The 20852-nt window shown below is 35.1% G+C and overlaps 1 protein-coding gene across 1 annotated transcript in view; it reads left to right on the top strand.

The window, feature by feature from the left end:
• Positions 1-20852, top strand: part of MAP4K5 (mitogen-activated protein kinase kinase kinase kinase 5) — a 141301-nt gene that overhangs the window by 113616 nt on the left and 6833 nt on the right. The window contains exons 24-31 of the mRNA XM_029238437.1: positions 1848-1850; positions 1932-2046; positions 2421-2479; positions 4925-5028; positions 6853-7030; positions 15406-15474; positions 17892-17984; positions 20526-20596. Of these exons, the coding sequence (XP_029094270.1) occupies positions 1848-1850; positions 1932-2046; positions 2421-2479; positions 4925-5028; positions 6853-7030; positions 15406-15474; positions 17892-17984; positions 20526-20596 (692 nt within the window). The remainder of the gene's footprint in view (positions 1-1847; positions 1851-1931; positions 2047-2420; positions 2480-4924; positions 5029-6852; positions 7031-15405; positions 15475-17891; positions 17985-20525; positions 20597-20852) is intronic.

Here is a 20852-nt window from a genome sequence, read left to right as displayed (position 1 = left end):
GGTCACTATTTACATACATTTACATTGTATTAGGTATCATATATAATCTAGAGATGATATCAAGTATGTGGAAGAATGGGCATAGGTTATATGCAAGTACTACACCATTTTATATAAGGGACTTTTTATAAGGGACCTCACATTTTGGTATCCACAGGGGGTCCTAGAACAGTACTCTGGTGGGACCACTATACAAGGTAGTTAATTATTTCTCTCTGTTCCTTAATCCTAATGCTATCAGTTATTAGCATTTATCCCTTTCTCCACTTTGAAAAATTATTTTAACATTTCTTAAATGTTTTTCAGTTTTTTTGTTTGATACTCTTTCATGCTCTGTATCTCAATAGATACGTGATGATTACATCCTAGTTCTTATTTACTGTACTGTCAGGCTTTTCATTATTAAGTGTACCTTTCAGCTACTTATGCTTTAAAGCATCAGTGCTGATATAGTTTTAACTCACTGACAGATCATTATGAATTGTGGCCTAATTTAAGAAATGCCATTTTCATAATTTTAAGTATGTGTGTGTGAGTGTGTATGACTTAAACTCGTCTACTAACCATCGCCTAGTAGAGATTCTTCAGGAATTTGTATATTTGAGCTGATGACAGCATTTACAAAGAGCATATTATTTGATTGTCTATAAACGTCTTTTTAAAAACTGGGGTCCTCAAAAAAATATTTAATCTCTGATTTTGATTATGTTTCCCCCAGTTTTTTTACTTTTGTTTAATAAAATATTAATATATCATATTACTATTATGAAGATAAACTTAAACCCAGATCTGTTTGAATTAACAATTCTGAGTTGTGTTCATATAGAGTCACTTTCCTCTAACTCTCTTACTGCTTTTATCCCTATTTATTCCTGTCTTTGGGAATAAGCTTAAAAGCCACACAGAGTACATCTTGTATATTTATAAAATAACAACAGAAAGGCGGGGAAAAATTAGCCTATAAATTGGTGCTTCCCAAATTGTAGTCAAAATGACCTGTGGAACTGAATGAAGATAGGTAGCAGTGCTCAATAGGAGAAAACGTTCCGTTTAAGGGTCTGCATTTCTTTGCATATGTGCACATACATGTACATGTGTTAGCTGCTTGGGTAGCTAGTTATATATAAAGCGATACTGGAGAAAGGAAGGGTGGTATAGTGTTAGGCAGAATGTTTGCATTTTGAGAAAATACAGAAAATTTTGTTGAGGGTAAAACCATTTTTTTTTCATGTTTTCCAGTAGTAAAATGATAAAATACTATTTTGGATTGTTATAGTACCATGTCATGTATATAAGGAGTCAGAAAATGTTTACCATATATTCCCCTTTCTAATACAGCTGTGGTTTTGATTATATGGAAATTGTAGCTCTATTATCCTGGATAAATTATAGGATATAATTGTAGCCCTACTGTATCCTATGATAGTTTGCTTTATTTTTCTTAGTATTTCAGTGTTATCTTTAAGACTTCATTTACAGTTTTTAATTCAAGGTAATGTGGTAGATTATTGATAAATAGGACTATCTCAGAAAGATAATGTGATATAGTTATATAATTTTCCATGTTGTACTGAAATAATCACACGTACATCATTGTAACTCACTCTGTTGTACAGTGTTTAACAATTTCTTTTTCTATGTTGGCTTCATTAAGGTTTACATATGTTCTGCCCAGATCACCTATTAGTCAGAATATATCTAATTTATATACTGGGAAACAAAATTATCTACTTTATTAAAACTCATTTTACTTATTATCTTTCAAAATAGTATTAACTAGGTTTTTTTGTTTGTGTTTTTCTCTATTTTGCTTGGCTTTTTGAACATGGCTGGACTCGTCATTTTAGAAGGTAATTATCTTTTCTTTTTCTTGAAAATAGTATTTCTCTGCTTTAAATAATTCTAATAAAAATAACATTTCTCTTTTATAGGAAAAACCTTTCAGCTCTACTCTCATAATCTTATAGCTTTGTTTGAACAAGCCAAAAAACCAGGACTAGCTGCCCATATTCAAACTCATAGGTTTCCAGACCGCATACTACCAAGGTACAAAATATTTTGATTCTACTGGGAGTGAGGGGAATTAGTGTCTATTTTTAAAACAGCCAGTCTTCCTTGCCCACTAAAAAACTTCCTTTGTCTTAATTTTGAAAGGTAGTTTACACTGAAGTAAATGTCATCTAGAATTCAAAAGATAAGTGTCTTGTAACTTGACTGTCCATGTCAATCATCCATAGAAGTTTTATAATATAGATTCCCAGGTCCTGCCTCAGTTCTATAAAATCAGATAGTTTGGGGTCAGAGTTTAAGATGGTGGTTTTTAGAGCGCCTTGACTGGTTCTGATGGAACTGATTCACCCATCACTCACTGTTTGGGAACCACTGCAGTAGAGTACATTTATGTTGTCTTATGTTTTCAGAAAGTTCGCTCTAACAACAAAGATTCCTGATACAAAAGGCTGCCACAAATGTTGCATAGGTGAGTGAATGCTGTTTCTCAAACTGGATGATTAGAACTTTTAACATCTTTAAAATTATCTGTAGAGTCTTATAGTATTAAGTGAAGGAAGGTAGGCTTTATATTCTAATAAGGAGTTAAGGGGCCATTGAAGCTCAGGAATGTATAGTTGGACATAAAAATGCTTGAAGATAATTGCTCTGATGCTTTCTCAGAGCATAATGTTCCTCGAATTTTTTAACCATAGTCCGTAAGGCTCTATCTCTGCTGATATCCTAGCTTTCATTTGACACTTACCATTTATTTAACAGTTATTGCTTAGTGTTTTATGAACATTATTATTTCAGGAGTTTGGCCAACTATGAAGTTAGAGGGAAGAGTCCACACAAAACCACTCACTTCTGATACCAACTACAGGTTTGGGGAGTTCCCCAAACCACCTTCATGTTCAATAATTCACTAGAAGGACTCACAGAATTCACTGAAAGTGGTTATACTCTGGTTATGGTTTATTACAGGGAAAGTATATAGATGAAAATCAGCCAAGGGAAGAAGTGCATAGGGCAGAATCCAGGAAAAATGCCAGTTGTAGAGCTTCTGTTGTCCTTTCTCCATGGAATAATAGACAGCGTATGGACAGTGTTACTTTTCTGACAGTGATGTGTAACAATACACACAGAGCATTGCCAACTAGGGAAGCTTACTCAGCGACCTCAGTGTCCAGAGTTTTTATTAAGGCTCTATCACATAGGCATGCTTGATTGCCCACATGGCTGATCTCAGTATCCATCCCCTCTGGAGGTCAAGTGATATTGCCTGACCCAAAGCCCCTACCCTAAATTACATGGTTTGTCTTTCTGGCATTACTGTCCCCCACCCTGAGACTATCCAGTGTCGCCAACCCCCACTCTAAATCATATTGTTACAGTATACGTTGACCAAGGCCCCAGGCAAACAAAGACACTCCTGTCAGGCATGACATTCCTGAGGCTTAGACATTAACTCCCAGAAGAGAGGACAAAGACCAGACCTCTTTGGGGGCAAGGTGAAATTCTGTGCTATATAATTATCTTCTCTCGCTTAACCCTTAGACAGCTTATGATACTTACGTCACTAGTAGCAGAACCTGGGATCACACCTGGTCTGTGGCTTCAGATTCTGGGCTCCTAACTTTCTGTTTATTATTGTTTAATCAGTGAGCCTAAACATTGATCTTCATGCTGCATTAGGTCCACAGCATACTCTCTAGTTATAAGCAGATTTCACGAGCATTTTTCTAGGGAGATGCAGGTCCATTTCTGTTATCAGATTCCCAGTATCTCTGGCTCAGGAAGGGTCTCGATGCTTACAATCTGAGGTATAACTCATAAATACCTTAAGACAGAGCTTACTGCAAATAACTACTCTTATACTCAAATACATTACTGTTGATGGGAATCAAATTGGGGAGAAGGAAAGACCAATGTGAATTTCTATAGATTTGAGTCAAGGAAGTTACATCTTTATTAAGTTGTAAAATAATTATTTTCATCTTGTCTTAAGTAGACAGCTGTAAACTACTATACCAAAAATGGAGTCATAGGACTTCCCTGGTGGCACAGTGGTTAAGAATCTGCCTGCCAGTGCAGGGGACACAGATTTGATCCCTAGTCTGGGAAGATTCCACATGCCACGGAGTAACTAAGCCCGTACACCACAACTACTGAGCCTGCGCTTTAGAGCCCGTGAATCACAACTGCTGAGCCCGCGCACCACAATCACTGAAGCCCGCATGCCTAAAGCCCATGCTCCACAAGAGAAGCCACTGCAATAAGACCGTGCACCGCAACAAAGGGTAGCCCCCGCTCACTGCAACTAGAGAAAAGCCCCTGCGCAGCAATGAAGACCTAATGCAGCCAAAAATAAATAAATAAAATTCTTGTTTTTTTTAATGGAATGATAGATTTCAGTTGCCTTCTAGACCTTCTTATTCACTAGACCTAGAATTCACTCTTTTGGTCCCTTTACTTAAGCAGCTCTTTAGATTGTAAAATAGTTTAGGTGTTTTGGTGCTTAAAATACTGTTTTTATGTTTAAGAACCTAGTATATTAAAGATGTTTAGAAGTAAATGTACACAATTAAAATTGAGATAAGAGAGTGAAAAAGAAAGGGTATAACAAAGCCAAAGGAAAAAGATATCATCTTTCTTTACTTTCTGCACTCTTATCATCCTAGTGAACAGAAACAATAATTATCCTTTATCACCTAAATTAACAGTTCAAATGATTATTCTTCCATTCATAGTTTGGTATCAGTGGCAGGCCACATTTAATTGGTTTTTCCTATGTATCAGCACTGCCTTTATACAGAAAGCTGGGTTAGGTTTTAGGTGAGTATAACTTAGTAATTGCTTTTAGCTAAACTTTGTTTTTATATAAAAATATTGAGTGTTTTGGGTGTGTCTGTTTTGTTTTGTTTCTTTCCAGTCAGAAACCCTTACACAGGACATAAATACCTCTGTGGAGCTTTACAGTCTGGAATTGTTTTACTTCAGTGGTATGAGCCAATGCAGAAATTCATGTTAATAAAGGTATATGTTACTTTGTTTACATTTTTTTAATTTAGAAAACACTAATGTATAACTGAACCTGAAATTATAAGACCGCAATGCTACCATCTAGGGTTAGCATGTTTATAGTTATTTATAGGTGTTTATTGGGTTTAGGGATTTTTGTGTTCTTAAGATTTTATCTTTAACTTGTGTTAATAAACTTCCAGAAATATCACAGCCATAAAGAAGAATATGGCCAAGTCTCTAAAACATATTTTTATGGAAAACTGATTCTTATCATGATATTTAAAGGTAGTCCTTTTTTTAATTGAAGTATTATGATATTGTGTTAGTTTCAGTTATACAGCAAAGTATTCAGTTATTATTTTCCATTATAGGTTATTAAAAGATATTAAATATAGTTCCTTGTGTTATACAGTAAATCCTTGTTCCTTATCTATTTTATGTATAGTAGTTTGTTAATCCCATACTTCTTATTTATCCCTCCCCCACTCCCTCTCCTATTTGTTTTCTGTCTGTGAGTTTGTTTCTGTTTCGTATATATATTCATTTGTATTATTTTTTAGATTCCACATATAAATGATATCATATAGTATTTGTCTTTGTCTGACTTCACTAAGCATAGTATTCTCTAGGTCCATCCATGTTTCTGCAAATGGCAATATTTCATTCCTTTTATGGCTGAATAATATTCCTCTGTGTGTGTGTGTGTGTGTGTGTGTGTATCAATCACATTTTCTTATGCCAATCATCTGTTGATGGGCACTTGGATTGTTTCTGGTCTTGGCTGTTGTAAATAGTGCCGCTGTGAACGGCATGGGGTGCGTGTATCTTTTCAAATTAGAGTTTCATCTTTTCTGGATATATGCCCAGGAGTGAGATTGCTGGATCATATGTTAGCTCTATTTTTAGTTTTTTAAGGAGCCTCCATACTGTTTTCCACAGTGGCTGCCCCCCACGAGCAGTGTAGGAGGGTACCCTTTGCTCCACACCCCTTCTAGCATTTATTATTTATAGACTCTTTAGTGATGGCCATTTTGACTGTTGTGAGGTGGTACCTCATTGTAGTTTTGATTTGCGGTTCTCTAATAATTAGTGATGTTGAACAACTTTTCATGTGCCTGTTAGCCATCTGTATGTCTTCTTTGGGAAATGTCTATTTAGGTGTTCTGCCCATTTTTTGATTCGGTTGTTTTTTTGATATTGAGTTATATGAGCTGTTTGTATATTTTGGAAATTAACCCCTTGTCAGTTGCATCATTTGCAAATATTTTGTCCCATTCTGGACGTTTTCTTTGTTTTGTTTATGGTTTCCTTTGCTGTGCAAGAAGCTTTTAAGTTTGATTACATCCCATTTGTTTATTTTTGCTTATTTATTTTTATTTTTTTGCCTTGGCAAACTGATCTAAGAAAATATTGCTATGATTTTTGTCAAAGAATGTTTTGCCTGTGTTCTAAGAGTTTTATGATGCTATATCTTATATTTAAGTCTTTAAACCATTTTGAGTTTATTATTTTATATGGTGTGAGGGAGTGTTCTAACTTCATTGATTTACATGAGGCTGTCCAGCTTTCCTAACACTGCTTGTTGAAGAGACTGTCTTTTCTCCATTGTATATTCTTTCCTCCTTTGTTGTAGATTAATTAATCATAGGTGTATGGGTTTACTTCTAAGCTCTCTATTCTGTTCCATTGATCTATATGTCTGTTTTTGTGCTGATAAGAGGTAGTCATTTTTTAGATTTAGATCAATTAAGAAAATGAAAGCCTTTCTGTTCAATTTATTCAACAATATGAATGAGGAGATTGTTTCTAAATTATACATCTGTTTATTTTTTGCAGCACTTTGACTTTCCTTTGCCAAGTCCTTTGAATGTTTTTGAAATGCTGGTAATACCAGAACAGGAATACCCTATGGTCTGTGTAGCTATTAGCAAGGGCACCGAATTAAATCAGGTAGTTCAGTTTGAGACAATCAATTTGAACTCTGCATCTTCATGGTTTACAGAAATTGGTGGAGGTAAGTGTTTTTTACTTTATGTTAAAATATTGATGCTTTTGCCTGCAAAAGAAGCAGAATAGGTTCAACCTGCGTGGGCTCTTTCAAATAAAGATTCAGAACATAGTTTCCCAAGTAAGCCCAGAGGATCATGTACATATAGTTTATGATCTCTATTTGCCTGAGGCAATTTGATACAAAGTATTTTACCAAGGAAAATTTTAATGAGTCCTGAAATTTAAAAGTCTTAGTTGTTATCAGTTAATCTTTGGACTTACTAAATAATTAAGTTTTCTAAGATACTTTTCAAATTTTATCAGCTTCTCAAGCAAAGAAATAACATTTTTTTTCCTATTGGTTCTTTCCCCCCACACTTCTTAAAATCATTGAGTTCTGGTACTTTTCATACTGGAATAGAAACTTCTCATGTGTGGCCTCCAAGCTTTACCATTTAAAGATACAGGAAAATATCTCTTGCATTTTCTGAGAATGGTTTGTTAGCCTAGGATTTTATCAAACATATCTCAGTGAAAACTCTGAAAAGGTTGAGAAGTTTATTTTCAAACTTTAAAATTGGAACAAATCAATCAAGAATTCATGTCAAGGGAATTCCCTGGTGCTGCAGTGGTTAAGAATCCACCTTCCAATGCAGGGGACAAGGGTTCAATCCCTGGTCAGGGAACTAGATCCCACATGCATGCCACAACTAAGAGTTCACGTGCCACAACTAAGGAGCCCATGAGCCACAGCTAAGGAGCCCGCTGGCCGCAACTAAGGAGCCCTCAAGCCGCAACTAAGCCCGTGAGCCACAACTAAGGAGCCTGCCTGCTGCAACTAAGACCGAGCGCAACCAAAATAAATAAATAAAGTTTTAAATTTTTAAAAATAAAATATTAAAGAATTCATGTTAAAAAATAAGTAAAATGAAGAAGATCTTCGTTTTGCCAGTTTACTGTTTTTGTTGTGCTAGTGTATTGTCAGCCAGATTTATCAAGCCATTTTTATATATGAAGTCAAGTAAGCTTTAGTTATAACTTATTTCTGACCACTGTTACATTCTTTATCACCTCGAATAAAATAGGAATGTATTCTTTTACCCTCCCACCCCACCTGCACCCACCTTTCTTTCTAATAATGTTTTTGGTTGAGGTAGATGCATATCTTCCTGGTATAGCTAACAGAAAGGTGGAAATGACATTTATTATGAAATATAAACAGCCCAAATAGAAACGTGTTCCTATCATGTAATTATTGCTAAAAAGAAGAGTTTTGGGTCAGTTTATTTAAAAACCAAGATCATGTTTGGCAGACAGCCCCAACTTTTTTTTATTGGTTAGTATATAATAATAGTGTAGAGAAAGTCATTTCATATGATTATCTAATGTGAGTTTTCAAACTACTATCTTCTGTATGATGTATTAGGAGGTTACATTGCTTAAGGCTGGGCATTCAGTGAGTCCTCTTGTGAATTTGCAGGGTTGAGGGTTGAGGTGTTTTTGTTGTTGTTTGTTTTGTTTTTTAATGCCAGAGGCAAACTGTTCTACCCACTTGTAACATTGTCTAGGCTAAAATTAAGGCAGACCCAAAATTACTACCTAAGGAGAGCCAGGACTCTTGAGGGTAAACATTCAAATCACCCTAAAGCAGAGACTGCCTTTATTAGGCTTTTCCATATTCACAAATGATTGCTAAACTATCTCCCAGGTATGTTGATTGTTGAGGCCATGCCTTGAACTGGCAACAGCTGTAACAATTAAAATGAACTCCTATTCCAAGACTCTTTTAGTCGTAGTTTGATGTATTATTGCAGTATCCTTTTCTCCAAGGATGGTGCTTAGCACTTATCAGCACTCAATAAATGTTGAATAAATGCATGAACATACCTTTATTGAGAAGAGCTATTTTTTGGAATGTTGCCAAAGGACAACAGTTTACCAATTCTGTACATCTGGATTCTTCACTATATATGAACTTTGGGAGGTCCACCAAAACCCAAAATAATAATTGTGTTTATGCTCAGATGTGCAGTTTTTAAGGGAGAGGATCTATGAGTGTCCCAAAGAGATGTAGTTAAGAATGACTGCTCTGAGATTACAATGGCAAAGGATGAGTGGGAAGTAAATAAATAGAGACAGCAAATGTGGACAACATTTGTTGATAGTTTGAGTGGGAAGAACAAGAGAAAAATGTTAGCTGAAATGAAAAGAGAAATTTTTGAAGTGCAGTTTGCAGGATCTTAGTTCCCTGACCAAGGATCAAACCCTGGCCCCTGGCAGTGAGAATGCTGAGTCCTAACCACTGGTCTGCCCTGGAATTCCCAAATGTGTCATGAACACAAGACATAAAGTATATTCATAAGAAGCTTCAAGAGGAGAAGCAAGAAGAACTACAATCCTGCAGCCTGTGGATCAAAAACCACATTCACAGAAAGAGAGACAAGATGAAAAGGCAGGGGGCTATGTACCAGATGAAGGAACAAGATAAAACCCCAGAAAAACAACTAAATGAAGTGGAGATAGGCAACCTCCCAGAAAAAGAATTCAAAATAATGATAGTGAAGATGATCCAGGACCTCGGAAAAAGAATGGAGGCAAAGATCGAGAAGATGCAAGAAATGTTTAACAAACTAGAAGAATTAAAGAACAAACAAACAGAGATGAACAATACAATAACTGAAATGAAAACTACACTAAAAGGAATCAGTAGCAGAATGACTGAAGCAGAAGAACAGATAAGTGACCTGGAAGACAGAATGGTGGAATTCACTGCCACGGAACAGAATAAAGAAAAAAAGAATGAAAAGAAATGAAGACAGCCTAAGAGACCTCTGGGACAACATTAAACTCAACAACATTCACATTATAGGGGTCCCAGAAGGAGAAGAGAGAGAGAAAGGACCAGAGAAAATATTTGAAGAGATTATAGTCAAAAACTTCCCTAACATGGAAAACAAAATAGCCACCCAAGTCCAGGAACTGCAGAGAGTCCCATGCAGGATAAACCCAAGGAGAAACACACCGAGACACATAGTAATCAAATTGGCAAAAATTAAAGACAAAAATTATTGAAAGCAGCAAGGGAAAAATGACAAATAGCATGCAAGGGAACTCCCATAAGGTTAACAGCTGATTTCTCAGCAGAAACTCTACAAGCCAGAAAGGAATGGCATGATATACTTAAAGTGATGAAAGGGAAGAACCTAAAACCAAGATTACTCTACCTGGCAAGGATCGCATTCAGATTCGACGGAGAAATCAAAAGCTTCCAAGACAAGCAAAAGCTAAGAGAATTCAGCACCACCAAACCAGCTCTACAACAAATGCTAAAGGAATTTCTCTAAGTGGGAAACAGAAGAGAAGTAAAGGACCTACAAAAACAAACCCAAAACAATTAAGAAAATGGTCACAGGAACATACATATCAATAATTACCTTAAATGTGAATGGATTAAATGCTCCAACCAAAAGACACAGGCTTGCTGAATGGATACAAAAACAAGACCCATATATATGCTGTCTACAAGAGATCCACTTCAGACCTAGGGACACATACAGACTGAGAGTGAGGAGATGGAAAAAGATATTCCATGCAAATGGAAATCAAAAGAAAGCTGGAGTAGCAATACTATCAGATAAAACAGACTTTAAAATAAAGAATGTTACAAGAGACAAGGAAGGACACTACATAATGATCAAGGGATCAATCCAAGAAGATATGACAATTATATATGCACCCAACATAGGAGCACCTCAATACATAAGGCAACTGCTAACAGCTATAAAAGAGGAAATCAACAGTAACACAATAATAGTGGGGGACTTTAACACCTCACTTACACCAATGGATAGATCATCCAAACAGAAAATAAGGAAACACAACCTTTAAATGACACAAGGGACCAGATAGAATTAATTGATATTTATGGGACATTCCATCCAAAAACAGGAGATTACACTTCCATCTCAAGTGCACACGGAACATTCTCCAGGATAGATCACATCTTGGGTCACAAATCAAGCCTCAGTAAATTTAAGAAAACTGAAATCATATCAGCCATCTTTTCTGACCACAACGCTATGATATTAGACATGAATTACAGGGAAAAAAATGTAAAAAACATGAACACATGGAGGCTAAGCAGTACATTACTAAATAACCAAGAGATCACTGAAGAAATCAAGGAGGAAATAAAAAATACCTAGAGACAAATGACAAGGAAAACACAATGATCCAAAACCTATGGGATGCAGCAAAAGCAGTTCTAAGAGGGAAGTTTATAGCTATACAAGCCTACCTCAAGAAACGAAAAATCTCAAATAAACAATCTAACCTTATACCTAAGGGAGCTAGAGTAAGGAGAACAAACAAAACCCAAAGTTAGCAGAAGGAAAGAAATCATAAAGATTAGAGCTGAAATAAATGAAATAGAAACAAAGAAAACAATAGCAAAGATCAATAAAACTAAAAGCTGGTTCTTTGAGAAGATAAACAAAATTGATAAACCATTAGCCAGACTCATCAAGAAAAAGAGGGAGAGGACAAATCAATAAAATTAGAAATGAAAAGGGAGAAGTTACAACAGACACTGCAGAAATACAAAGCATCCTAAGAGACTGCTATAAGCAACTCTATGCCAATAAAATGGACAACCTGGAAGAAATGGACAAATTCTTAGAAATGCACAACATGCCAAGACTGAACCAGGAAGAAATAGAAAATATGAACAGACCAATCACAAGCACAGAAATTGAAACTGATTAAAAATCTTCCAACAAACAAAAGTCCAGGACCAGATGGCTTCATAGGTGAATTCTGTCAAACATTTAGAGAAGAGCTAACACCCATCCTTCTCAAACTCTTCCAAAAAATTGAAGAGGAAGGAACACTCCCAAACTCATTCTATGAGGCCACCATCATCCTGATACCAAAACCAGACAAAGATATTACAAAAAAAAATTATAGACCAATGTAACTGATGAGTGTAGATGCAAAAATCCTCAACAGAATACTAGCAAACAGAGTCTAACAATACATTAAAAGGATCATACACCATGATCAAGTGGTTTATCCCAGGGATGCAAGGATTCTTTAATATACGCAAATCAATCAATGTGATACACCATATTAACAAATTGAAGAATAAAAACCATATTATCATCTCAATAGATGCAGAAAAAGCTTTTGACAAAATTCAACACCCATTTATCATAAAAACTTTCCAGAAAGTGGGCATAGAGGGAGCCAACCTCAACATAATTAAGCCCATATACGACAGACCCACAGCAAACATCATTCTCAATGACAAAAAATTGAAAGCATTTCCTCTAAGAACAGGAACAAGACAAGGATGTCCACTCTCACCACTGTTTTAGTCAACATAGTTTTGGAAGTCCTAGCCACAGCAATCAGAGAAGAAAAAGAAATAAAAGGAATACAAATTAGAAAAGAAGAAGTATAACTGTCACTGTTTGCAGATGACGTGATACTATACGTAGAGAATCCTAAAGATGCTACCAGAAAACTACTAGAGCTAATCAATGAATTTGGTAAAGTAGCAGGATACAAAATTAATGCACAGAAATCTCTTGCATTTCTATACACTAATGATGAAAAATCTGAAAGAGAAATTAAGGAAACACTCCCATTTACCATTGCAACAGATAGAATAAAATACCTAGGAGTAAACCTACCTAGGGAGACAAAAGACCTGTATGCAGAAAACTATAAGACACTGATGAAAGAAATTAAAGATGATACCAACAGATGGAGAGATGTACCATGTTCTTGGATTGGAAGAATCAATATTGTGAAAATGCCTATACTACCCAAAGCGATCTACAGATTCAATGCAATCCCTATCAAATTACCAGTGGCATTTTTTACAGAACTAGAACAAAAAATCTTAAAATTTGTATGGAGACACAAAAGACCCTGAATAGCCAAAGCAGTCTTGAGGGGAAAAAATGGAGCTGGAGGAATCAGACTCCCTGACTTCAGACTATACTACACAGCTACAGTAATCAAGACAATATGGTACTGGCACAAAAACAGAAACATAGATCAATGGAACAAGATAGAAAGCCCAGAGATAAACTCATGCAGCTATGGTCAACTAATCTATGACAGAGGAGGCAAGGATATACAATGGAGAAAAGATAGTCTCTTCAATAAGTGGTGCTGGGAAAACTGGACAGCTACATGTAAAAGAATGAAATTAGAACCCTCCTTAACACCATACACAAAAAGAAACTCAAAATGGATTAAAGACCTAAGTGTAAGGCCAGACACTATAAAACTCTTAGAGGAAAACATAGGAAGAACACTCTTTGACATAAATCACAGCAAGATCTTTTTTTGATCCACCTCCTAGAGTAAGGGAAATAAAAACAAAAACAAACAGATGGGACCTAATGAAACTTAAAAGCTTTTGCACAGCAAAGGAAACCATAAGACGAAAAGACAACCCTCAGAATGGGAGAAAATATTTGCAAATGAATCAACAGACAAAGGATTAATCTCCAAAATATATAAACAGCTCATGCAGCTCAATATTAAAGAAACAAACAACCCAATCCAAAAATGGGCAGAAGACCTAAATAGACATTTCTCCAAAGAAGACATACAGATGGCCAAGAAGCACGTGAAAAGCTGTTTAACATCACTAATTACTAGAGAAATGCAAATCAGAACTACAGTGAGGTATCACCTCACACCAGTTAGAATGGGCATCCTCAGAAAATCTACAAACAACAAATGCTGGAGAGGGTGTGGAGAAAAGGGAACCCTCTTGCACTGTTGGTGGGAATGTAAATTGATACAGCCACTCTGGTGAACAGTATGGAGGTTCCTTAAAAAACTAAAAGTAGAATTACCATATGATCCAGCAATCCCACTACTGGGCATATACCCAGAGAAAACCATAATTCAAAAAGACACATGCACCCCAATGTTCATTGCAGCACTATTTACAATAGCCAGGTCATGGAAGCAACCTAAATGCCTGTTGACAGACAAACGGATGAAGAAAGTGTGGTACATATATACAATGGAATATTACTCAGCCATAAAATGGAACGAAATTGAGTCATTTGTTGAGACGTGGATGGATCTAGAGACTGTCATACAGAGTGAAGTAAGAAAAACAAATACCGTATATTAACGCATGTATGTGGAACCTAGAAAAATGGTACAGATGAGCCGGTTTGCAGGGCAGAAGTTGAGACGCAGATGTAGAGAACAAACGTATGGACACCAAGAGGGGAAAGCCGCGGGGGGGTGGGGATGGTGGTGTTATGAATTGGGTGATTGGGATTGACATGTATACACTAATGTGTATAAAATTGATGACTAATAAGAACCTACTGTATAAAAAAATAAAATTGAAAAAATTTTAAAAACTTCAAGAAGATTGACATATACACATTACTATATATAAAATAGATAACTAATAAGAATCTATAGCACAGGGAACTCTACTCAATACTCTTTAATGACCTATGTGGGAATAGAATCTAAAAAAGAGTGGATATATGTATATGTATAACTGATTCACTTTGCTGTAGAGCAGAAACTAACACAACATTTTAAATCAACTATAGTCCAATAAAAATTAATTAAAAAAAGAAAGAATGACTGCTCTAAATTATCTAAAATGTTTTCTTAGCTTCATCTAGACCATTCACGCCATCTGAGTGGCTAAAATAGTTTTACCAAAAATGTTCTACAAAAATGTCATGACTTCTATTAGCAGATGTTAAGAAAAGTAGCGCTGTGAATATCAGCAAAGTGATGAAAGTTGCTTCCTGCAAAGATGTTGTTGACAGTATTGTTCATTATGCTACCCTGGTGTCCTGTTAATACAGGAACTCCTTCCTACGTGCGTACACCCCCACACACACACCATCCCCCCCCCCCCAAATACCAGGAAATTTTCTCTCTAATAGTTTCGTTAATCCTTTTGCTTTTTCTGAATTACTGATTTATTTTTATCCAGGGACACTGTGATGCACGTAACTGATCTTGTTTTCATCTTCCCATTGGCTACTGCAAAATGCAAAGCAAAATCTAGTCACTGTATATAGCATGCATCTTACTTTCTTCCCCATATTTGCCGTTTGCTTCATTTTATTTTTGTAACTCATCTTTCTAGAACTAGCAAAGGTATTAACTAAATGTAATACTGAGCCTTTCTCAGCTCAGTTAGCCTTGCATAGGACTTTGTTCTTTTAAATTGACTTACATACAGTTTTTGACAAGACAATTACAAAATATAATTTCTGTGTTTATTTCAAAGGCTAGTTTAAAATCACAGAAAAAAATCATAATTTGTGTTTCTTTTCTAAGTTCTAGTTTTTAATGCATGTTATATAACTGTAACCTTGTTTTTTTCCCCCCAAGGCAGCCAACAGTTAGATTCCATTCATGTAACACAGTTGGAGAGAGATACTGTTTTAGTGTGTTTAGACAGTAAGTATTATTTTAAAGTTTATTCTAAATATACTACTTGATATAACATACCTTTTCATGGAATTTATTCTAATAGAATCAGTAAAGTAGATTTGCAGTTTTCCACCTTAAGTGGCATTGTTTTATTGATGAAAAACCTAAATTGGCTACAGATGTAGTAACTAATTGATCTGTTTGTCAGACTATCCTCTGTGACCTTTTCCTTTATTCTCTTTGGCCTACTTGGGAACATTACACAGTCAGCCCTCTGTATCTGTAGGTTCCACATCCTCTATTCAGCCAACCATGGATTGAAAATATTTAGAAAAGAAATTCCAGAAAGCTCAAAAAGCAAACCTGAATTTGCAAGTGCCAGGCAACTATTTATATAGCTTTTGTGTTGTATTAGGTATTATAAGTAATCTAGGATGTACTGTGTAGCACAGGGAGCTATACTCAATATTATGTAATAACCTATAAGGGAAAAAAAGAATCTGAAAAAAACTATATCTACATATATATACACATACATATGTATGACTGAATCTCTGTGCTATACACCTGAAACTTACACGATATTGTAAATCAACTATATTTCAATAAAAATATTTTTTAAAATTAAAGTCTATGGGAGGTTGTGTGTAGGTTATATGCAAACACTAGGCCATTTCATATAAGGCACTTGAGGATCCATGGACTTTGGTCTCCGTGAGGGGTACTGGAACCAATTCCCTGTGGATACTGAGGGACAACTGTATTAGAATAGTTTGCCATAACCTTGGGGTAAAATTCTGTATAAAATTATTCTGTATAAAATTCTGTATAATTCATTGTAATTAATGAAAAAATAGAAGGTTATACTAATTTGGTCACTTGTAGTCATATAACATGAACTTTTGGAATCATGTCAGTGTGATATTCTAATGCACAAATAGATTTGACACCTTTACCTGCTAGTAGTGATTCTTTTGATGCAGTGAGAGATGTTACTGATAGATGTGTGTTGTACTGTATATGCAGTGGAAGAGACAGAAAAACTTTAACAACAGGTGTTTTCAATTTTGCAAACAAAGCACTCTAATTCTTAAAATCCCCCTTACTTTAATGCAATGAATCCTGCAAGTGAAATTCACCCAGACTTGGCATTATATTTGAAATTTGGCAATATTTGCTGTGGTTTGATTCATTCCAATATTTTAAAATGACTAGACCTGCCCATAGATGTTTAGGGTTATTTTTAAAATTGTTCCACTACTTAATTTACCTGTATTTTTGTCTTAATTTCTATTCTCTAAAGTGTTCCCTAGTGGATTTGCCTTATAGAATCATAAAGATCATCTAATATTATAGATAAGTAAACCAAACCCCAGAGTGTTTCATTTGCCCATTATCCCTTAAGTATTTTTGCTTCTTTGAATACTGATAAGATTGGCATGTTGTTTGGTTACTCTTAAGTGAATTTGATAAATTATTTTTTACCCAGACAAGTAGAAGACTCAGTACTAATTAATGAAATAAACAGATGATCAGAATTTAATTGTAGTAGTATTGAACCTTTAACATTAAATGCCTGAATACCTTCTGAGTCAAACAAGGAAAATAAATTGTACTTAGTTTTCATTTTGTTGATTTATGTATTTTTAAAAAAATTTTTTAAACCTTTGATTAATTAGGACTTCCATTTCCCAGCTATTCATGGTAAATGGAAAGTTGACTTTCTTCAGTTGTTCTTTTTTTCTTAGGGGAGCAGTGTAACACTTCGAAAATTGTTTGTCAACTCTATGGTATAAATCAGTTTTACTAAGCAGCAATGGAGATAGGTGTGTAATCATGATAGGTGTGTAATCACAAATAATGGTAGACAGATGAGAAAGTAATGCAGAGTGAAGATATCTTCCAAGTCAGAGCTAAGATGGTTAAATTAAAAAACAAATGGACAAAAGGGAAATAGAAATATTCACATATACTGTCTATCCCAGAGTTTACTTATAAAGAAATTCTGACTTTTGAGAGTACTATTTTTTCCTCCCTTGTACTTCTGTAGAATATTAGTTACATGCTAAAGTTAAGAATTACTGCAAATATTACTTATCATATGTTATGTAATTTGTAAGGGGGAAAAAACCAACTCTTATTGCTGAATATTTAGGCACCAAGTTAACCACTATTAAAGAAACACTTCACTTTTTAAAAAATGAGAACGTAAGTGTTCAATATAAACTATGAAAAAAAAATACTGGTGGAATTGCCATTTACAACGGAGGCCTCACTCTTATAGAATCTATCAGTGACAGTTTTTCACTGGGCATACTTGAATCAAGAGAAATAATTGAACTTTATTAATATTGTAATATATCCATGTAAAATCCACTTATCAAGTTACATTTATTTTAGCAAATCTGCATTTCCAGTCTTGACTTGTTTTTTCTTTTTTTAAGAATTTGTAAAAATTGTAAATCTACAAGGAAAACTAAAATCAAGTAAGAAACTGGCCTCTGAGCTAAGTTTTGATTTTCGCATTGAATCTGTAGGTAAGTCTCCTTTTATTAATGATGCATTTAGAGTACTTGGTTTTTTGTTCATTCTATACTTAGGGTTATCTAGACCTGCACTGTCTCATAGAAGTTTCTTTGATATAGAAATGTTCTCTGTGTTCTTAAATACAGTAGTCATTAACCACACTTGTTAAGTACTTGAAACATGGCTAGTGCTACATTTTAATTTTAATTCTTTTAATTTTAATTAATTTAAATTTTGATGTAAATAGCCACACAGGGCTAGTTACTATAATATTAGACAGTGCAGGTCTGGACCATAATAAATCTTTTATTGTCGTTTCTTGAATATTTAAAACATGAAATCATTTCTTCTATTCATTGTTCCCTTTGCTGCATCAAGTGAATTATACTTCTTCCAATTCTTTCCAAATCATGAAGGTATTTGTGTGATGTGATTAACAATGTTAGATATGCTAGAATTCTTTGCCGTGTAAGATTCTGGTTGGTGTGTGTTGATGGTTTTTGCTTTTAGGTCTATTTAAATATAAATACTTTCCCACAAATTCTGGAAAATACTATGCCATTTGAATTTGCTTCCTTGTCAATGAGTGTTTTACGCTGTAATATCATTGGTATTATGATAAAAATTATTATTGTTTGCATCCTCACTGATTATATGTCAGTAAGTATTTTCCTCAAGGGTGATAGAACTTATGAAAAAATACTGTGGGTGGAAACATTTTGAACAATTCATGATATGGTTCTACTTTAAGTCAAAAACAGTTAAAACAAAATTGGTGATTTTTATTTGGGCTGTAAAAAATGTATGTATTTTATAATTAAATGTATATACTTTAAAAAATGTGTTTCTCACTGTTTAGAAAGTTTTCTGTTGATTTTTTAAAATTTTAATGGTTTCTCAAGTGGAGTTTTGCCCTATTGCAAAGAACATTCATCCCTCTGGGTAACCCTCTTACATAGGAATAATTTGCTTATGATTGGAAATTTTATTCAAGCAGAAAACCTAAACTTTCTGTAGATGCCATGACAAAAGGAATTTTGGAAATATTTTCTTCTTTTACTCCTTTGTATGCTGGCTGTTGCATGCCAGTTTCTAAGGTTTAATATTTTCAATAGAGATTCCAATATACAGATCTTTAGGTCCTCTTAATTTTAACTGAAACACACTAGTACGTCAACTTTTTCATATATGCCAAATTTTTTAGGGTATTTTCGTTCTACAAAAGTTTGTTCCTCCTAGGCTACCATCTCTTCTTTCCAGTGAACTTTGGAATAATTTCAAGGATCCTCCTGGGTAAAAAGAGTCCCTTTAAGTCACCTTTTAAAAACAAAGCCAGTACTACCTGTTTTTTTATTTCATGGCTAGTGAAGCTTGTATGATTGGTTATTGTAAAATACTTTAATGTTTATTGAGCTAAATTATGTTTCCAGAATATTCTTATGTTAACTTTTTACAGAGTCAATATTCTAGTAAGAAATATAATAAATTTCAGTCACTTTCTCCCATCATCTTTACTGGTATAGGGCATATGGCTAACTCTCCAACAATCACATTGGTTTTGTCCTTCTCTCACTATGCTTTAATGACTCTAGCCTCTGGCCAGGAAGGACCCAGAGGCCCTGCTGCCTCCCCCCCACCCCAGAATTGGGGGCCCTGCCACTCTGTTTCACCACTAAGTGACCCCATATGTGTGCTTCAGTGGGCCCAGCACAGGCAGGACACAGAAATGGACAAGGCACAATGAACAGGTTTTCCTCCAAGACCCTCAGGCCACCCCAGGGGATCGTGGGAGATGGGTGGGCAGCAAGAAGGGATATGGCATGTCATGAGGTGGCCACACTTTGGGGTCACGGTCGTTCCTGATTCCAAAGCCATCAAGAAGTTGGGCAAGCTTGGCTCAAATCTGTGACCACACTTGTGAACAGTGGGACCTGCAAGGACAGGGCAAAGGCCTGGTGGGCTCTGGAGGCCTGATGGGGTTGGGCAGCAACAGTGAGTATTATAGCTGAGAGCCCCAAGCCCCTCCAAATAAGAATTGGTTCACAAATCAAAAATATTCAGTGTGTGGTTAAATTTTAGATTACAGGACAGGTTTATTTTTAAAAATTAATTTTATAATAGGGAATATGTGAACAGAAATAAAAGATGGTTCCTTAATAGCTACTTCTAAATATATCACATTATTTAAATAATCATGTTTTTTAATCCAAAAAACCAGTTATGTTTTTATTATTTTATTTACCTAAGACAAAAGATAGTATATGAAAGAAAAATTAATATGCTGATGTCCAGCTTATCAAAAGTTAGCCCATTTTTAAATAAATGCCTGTTATAATGTATCTTTGAAAACTTCCATGACCCTGCCTCAATAAATTGAGCTTTGTCATGACTTAGCCACAAAAATGTTGGGAACTAATAATGGTCTAGACAGTGGAATTTTGCACCAAGCACTTGAATAGCCTTACATTATCATTTATTAAGGACAGTTAAGGAAAATGTATAATGCACTACTACGTGCCTTATTTTAGTCCCGTTCTCCCTTATCTTTTTAGTATGCCTTCAAGACAGTGTGTTGGCTTTCTGGAAACATGGAATGCAGGGTAAAAGCTTCAAATCAGATGAGGTAAGATTTCTCAAATTACCTCCAGTGATTCCCATTAAAGATTTTAAATGTTGAAACATTCGTTTTATGTATTTTCTTTCTGAACCCACGTTGCTATGTTTAATGCCTTTAATGCCAGTAGAACAAAACTGCCAGTATTTTCCCTTCAAATAATGTTGTTTTGTATTTATTGTATTATCAGTGGCCATAAGGAATTGTCAAACATGAGTTTACACAATTTCAGCCCTCTTATTTGTAATTTACAAATATGGTTGCT

Source organism: Monodon monoceros, unplaced genomic scaffold (genome assembly GCF_005190385.1).
Source record: "Monodon monoceros isolate NGI ecotype Baffin Bay Population unplaced genomic scaffold, NGI_Narwhal_1 Super_Scaffold_21, whole genome shotgun sequence".
In the NCBI taxonomy this organism is placed as follows: Eukaryota; Metazoa; Chordata; class Mammalia; order Artiodactyla; family Monodontidae; genus Monodon; species Monodon monoceros.
The sequence above is the reverse complement of the archived record's forward strand: the minus strand, read 5'-3'. Positions and strand labels throughout refer to the sequence as shown.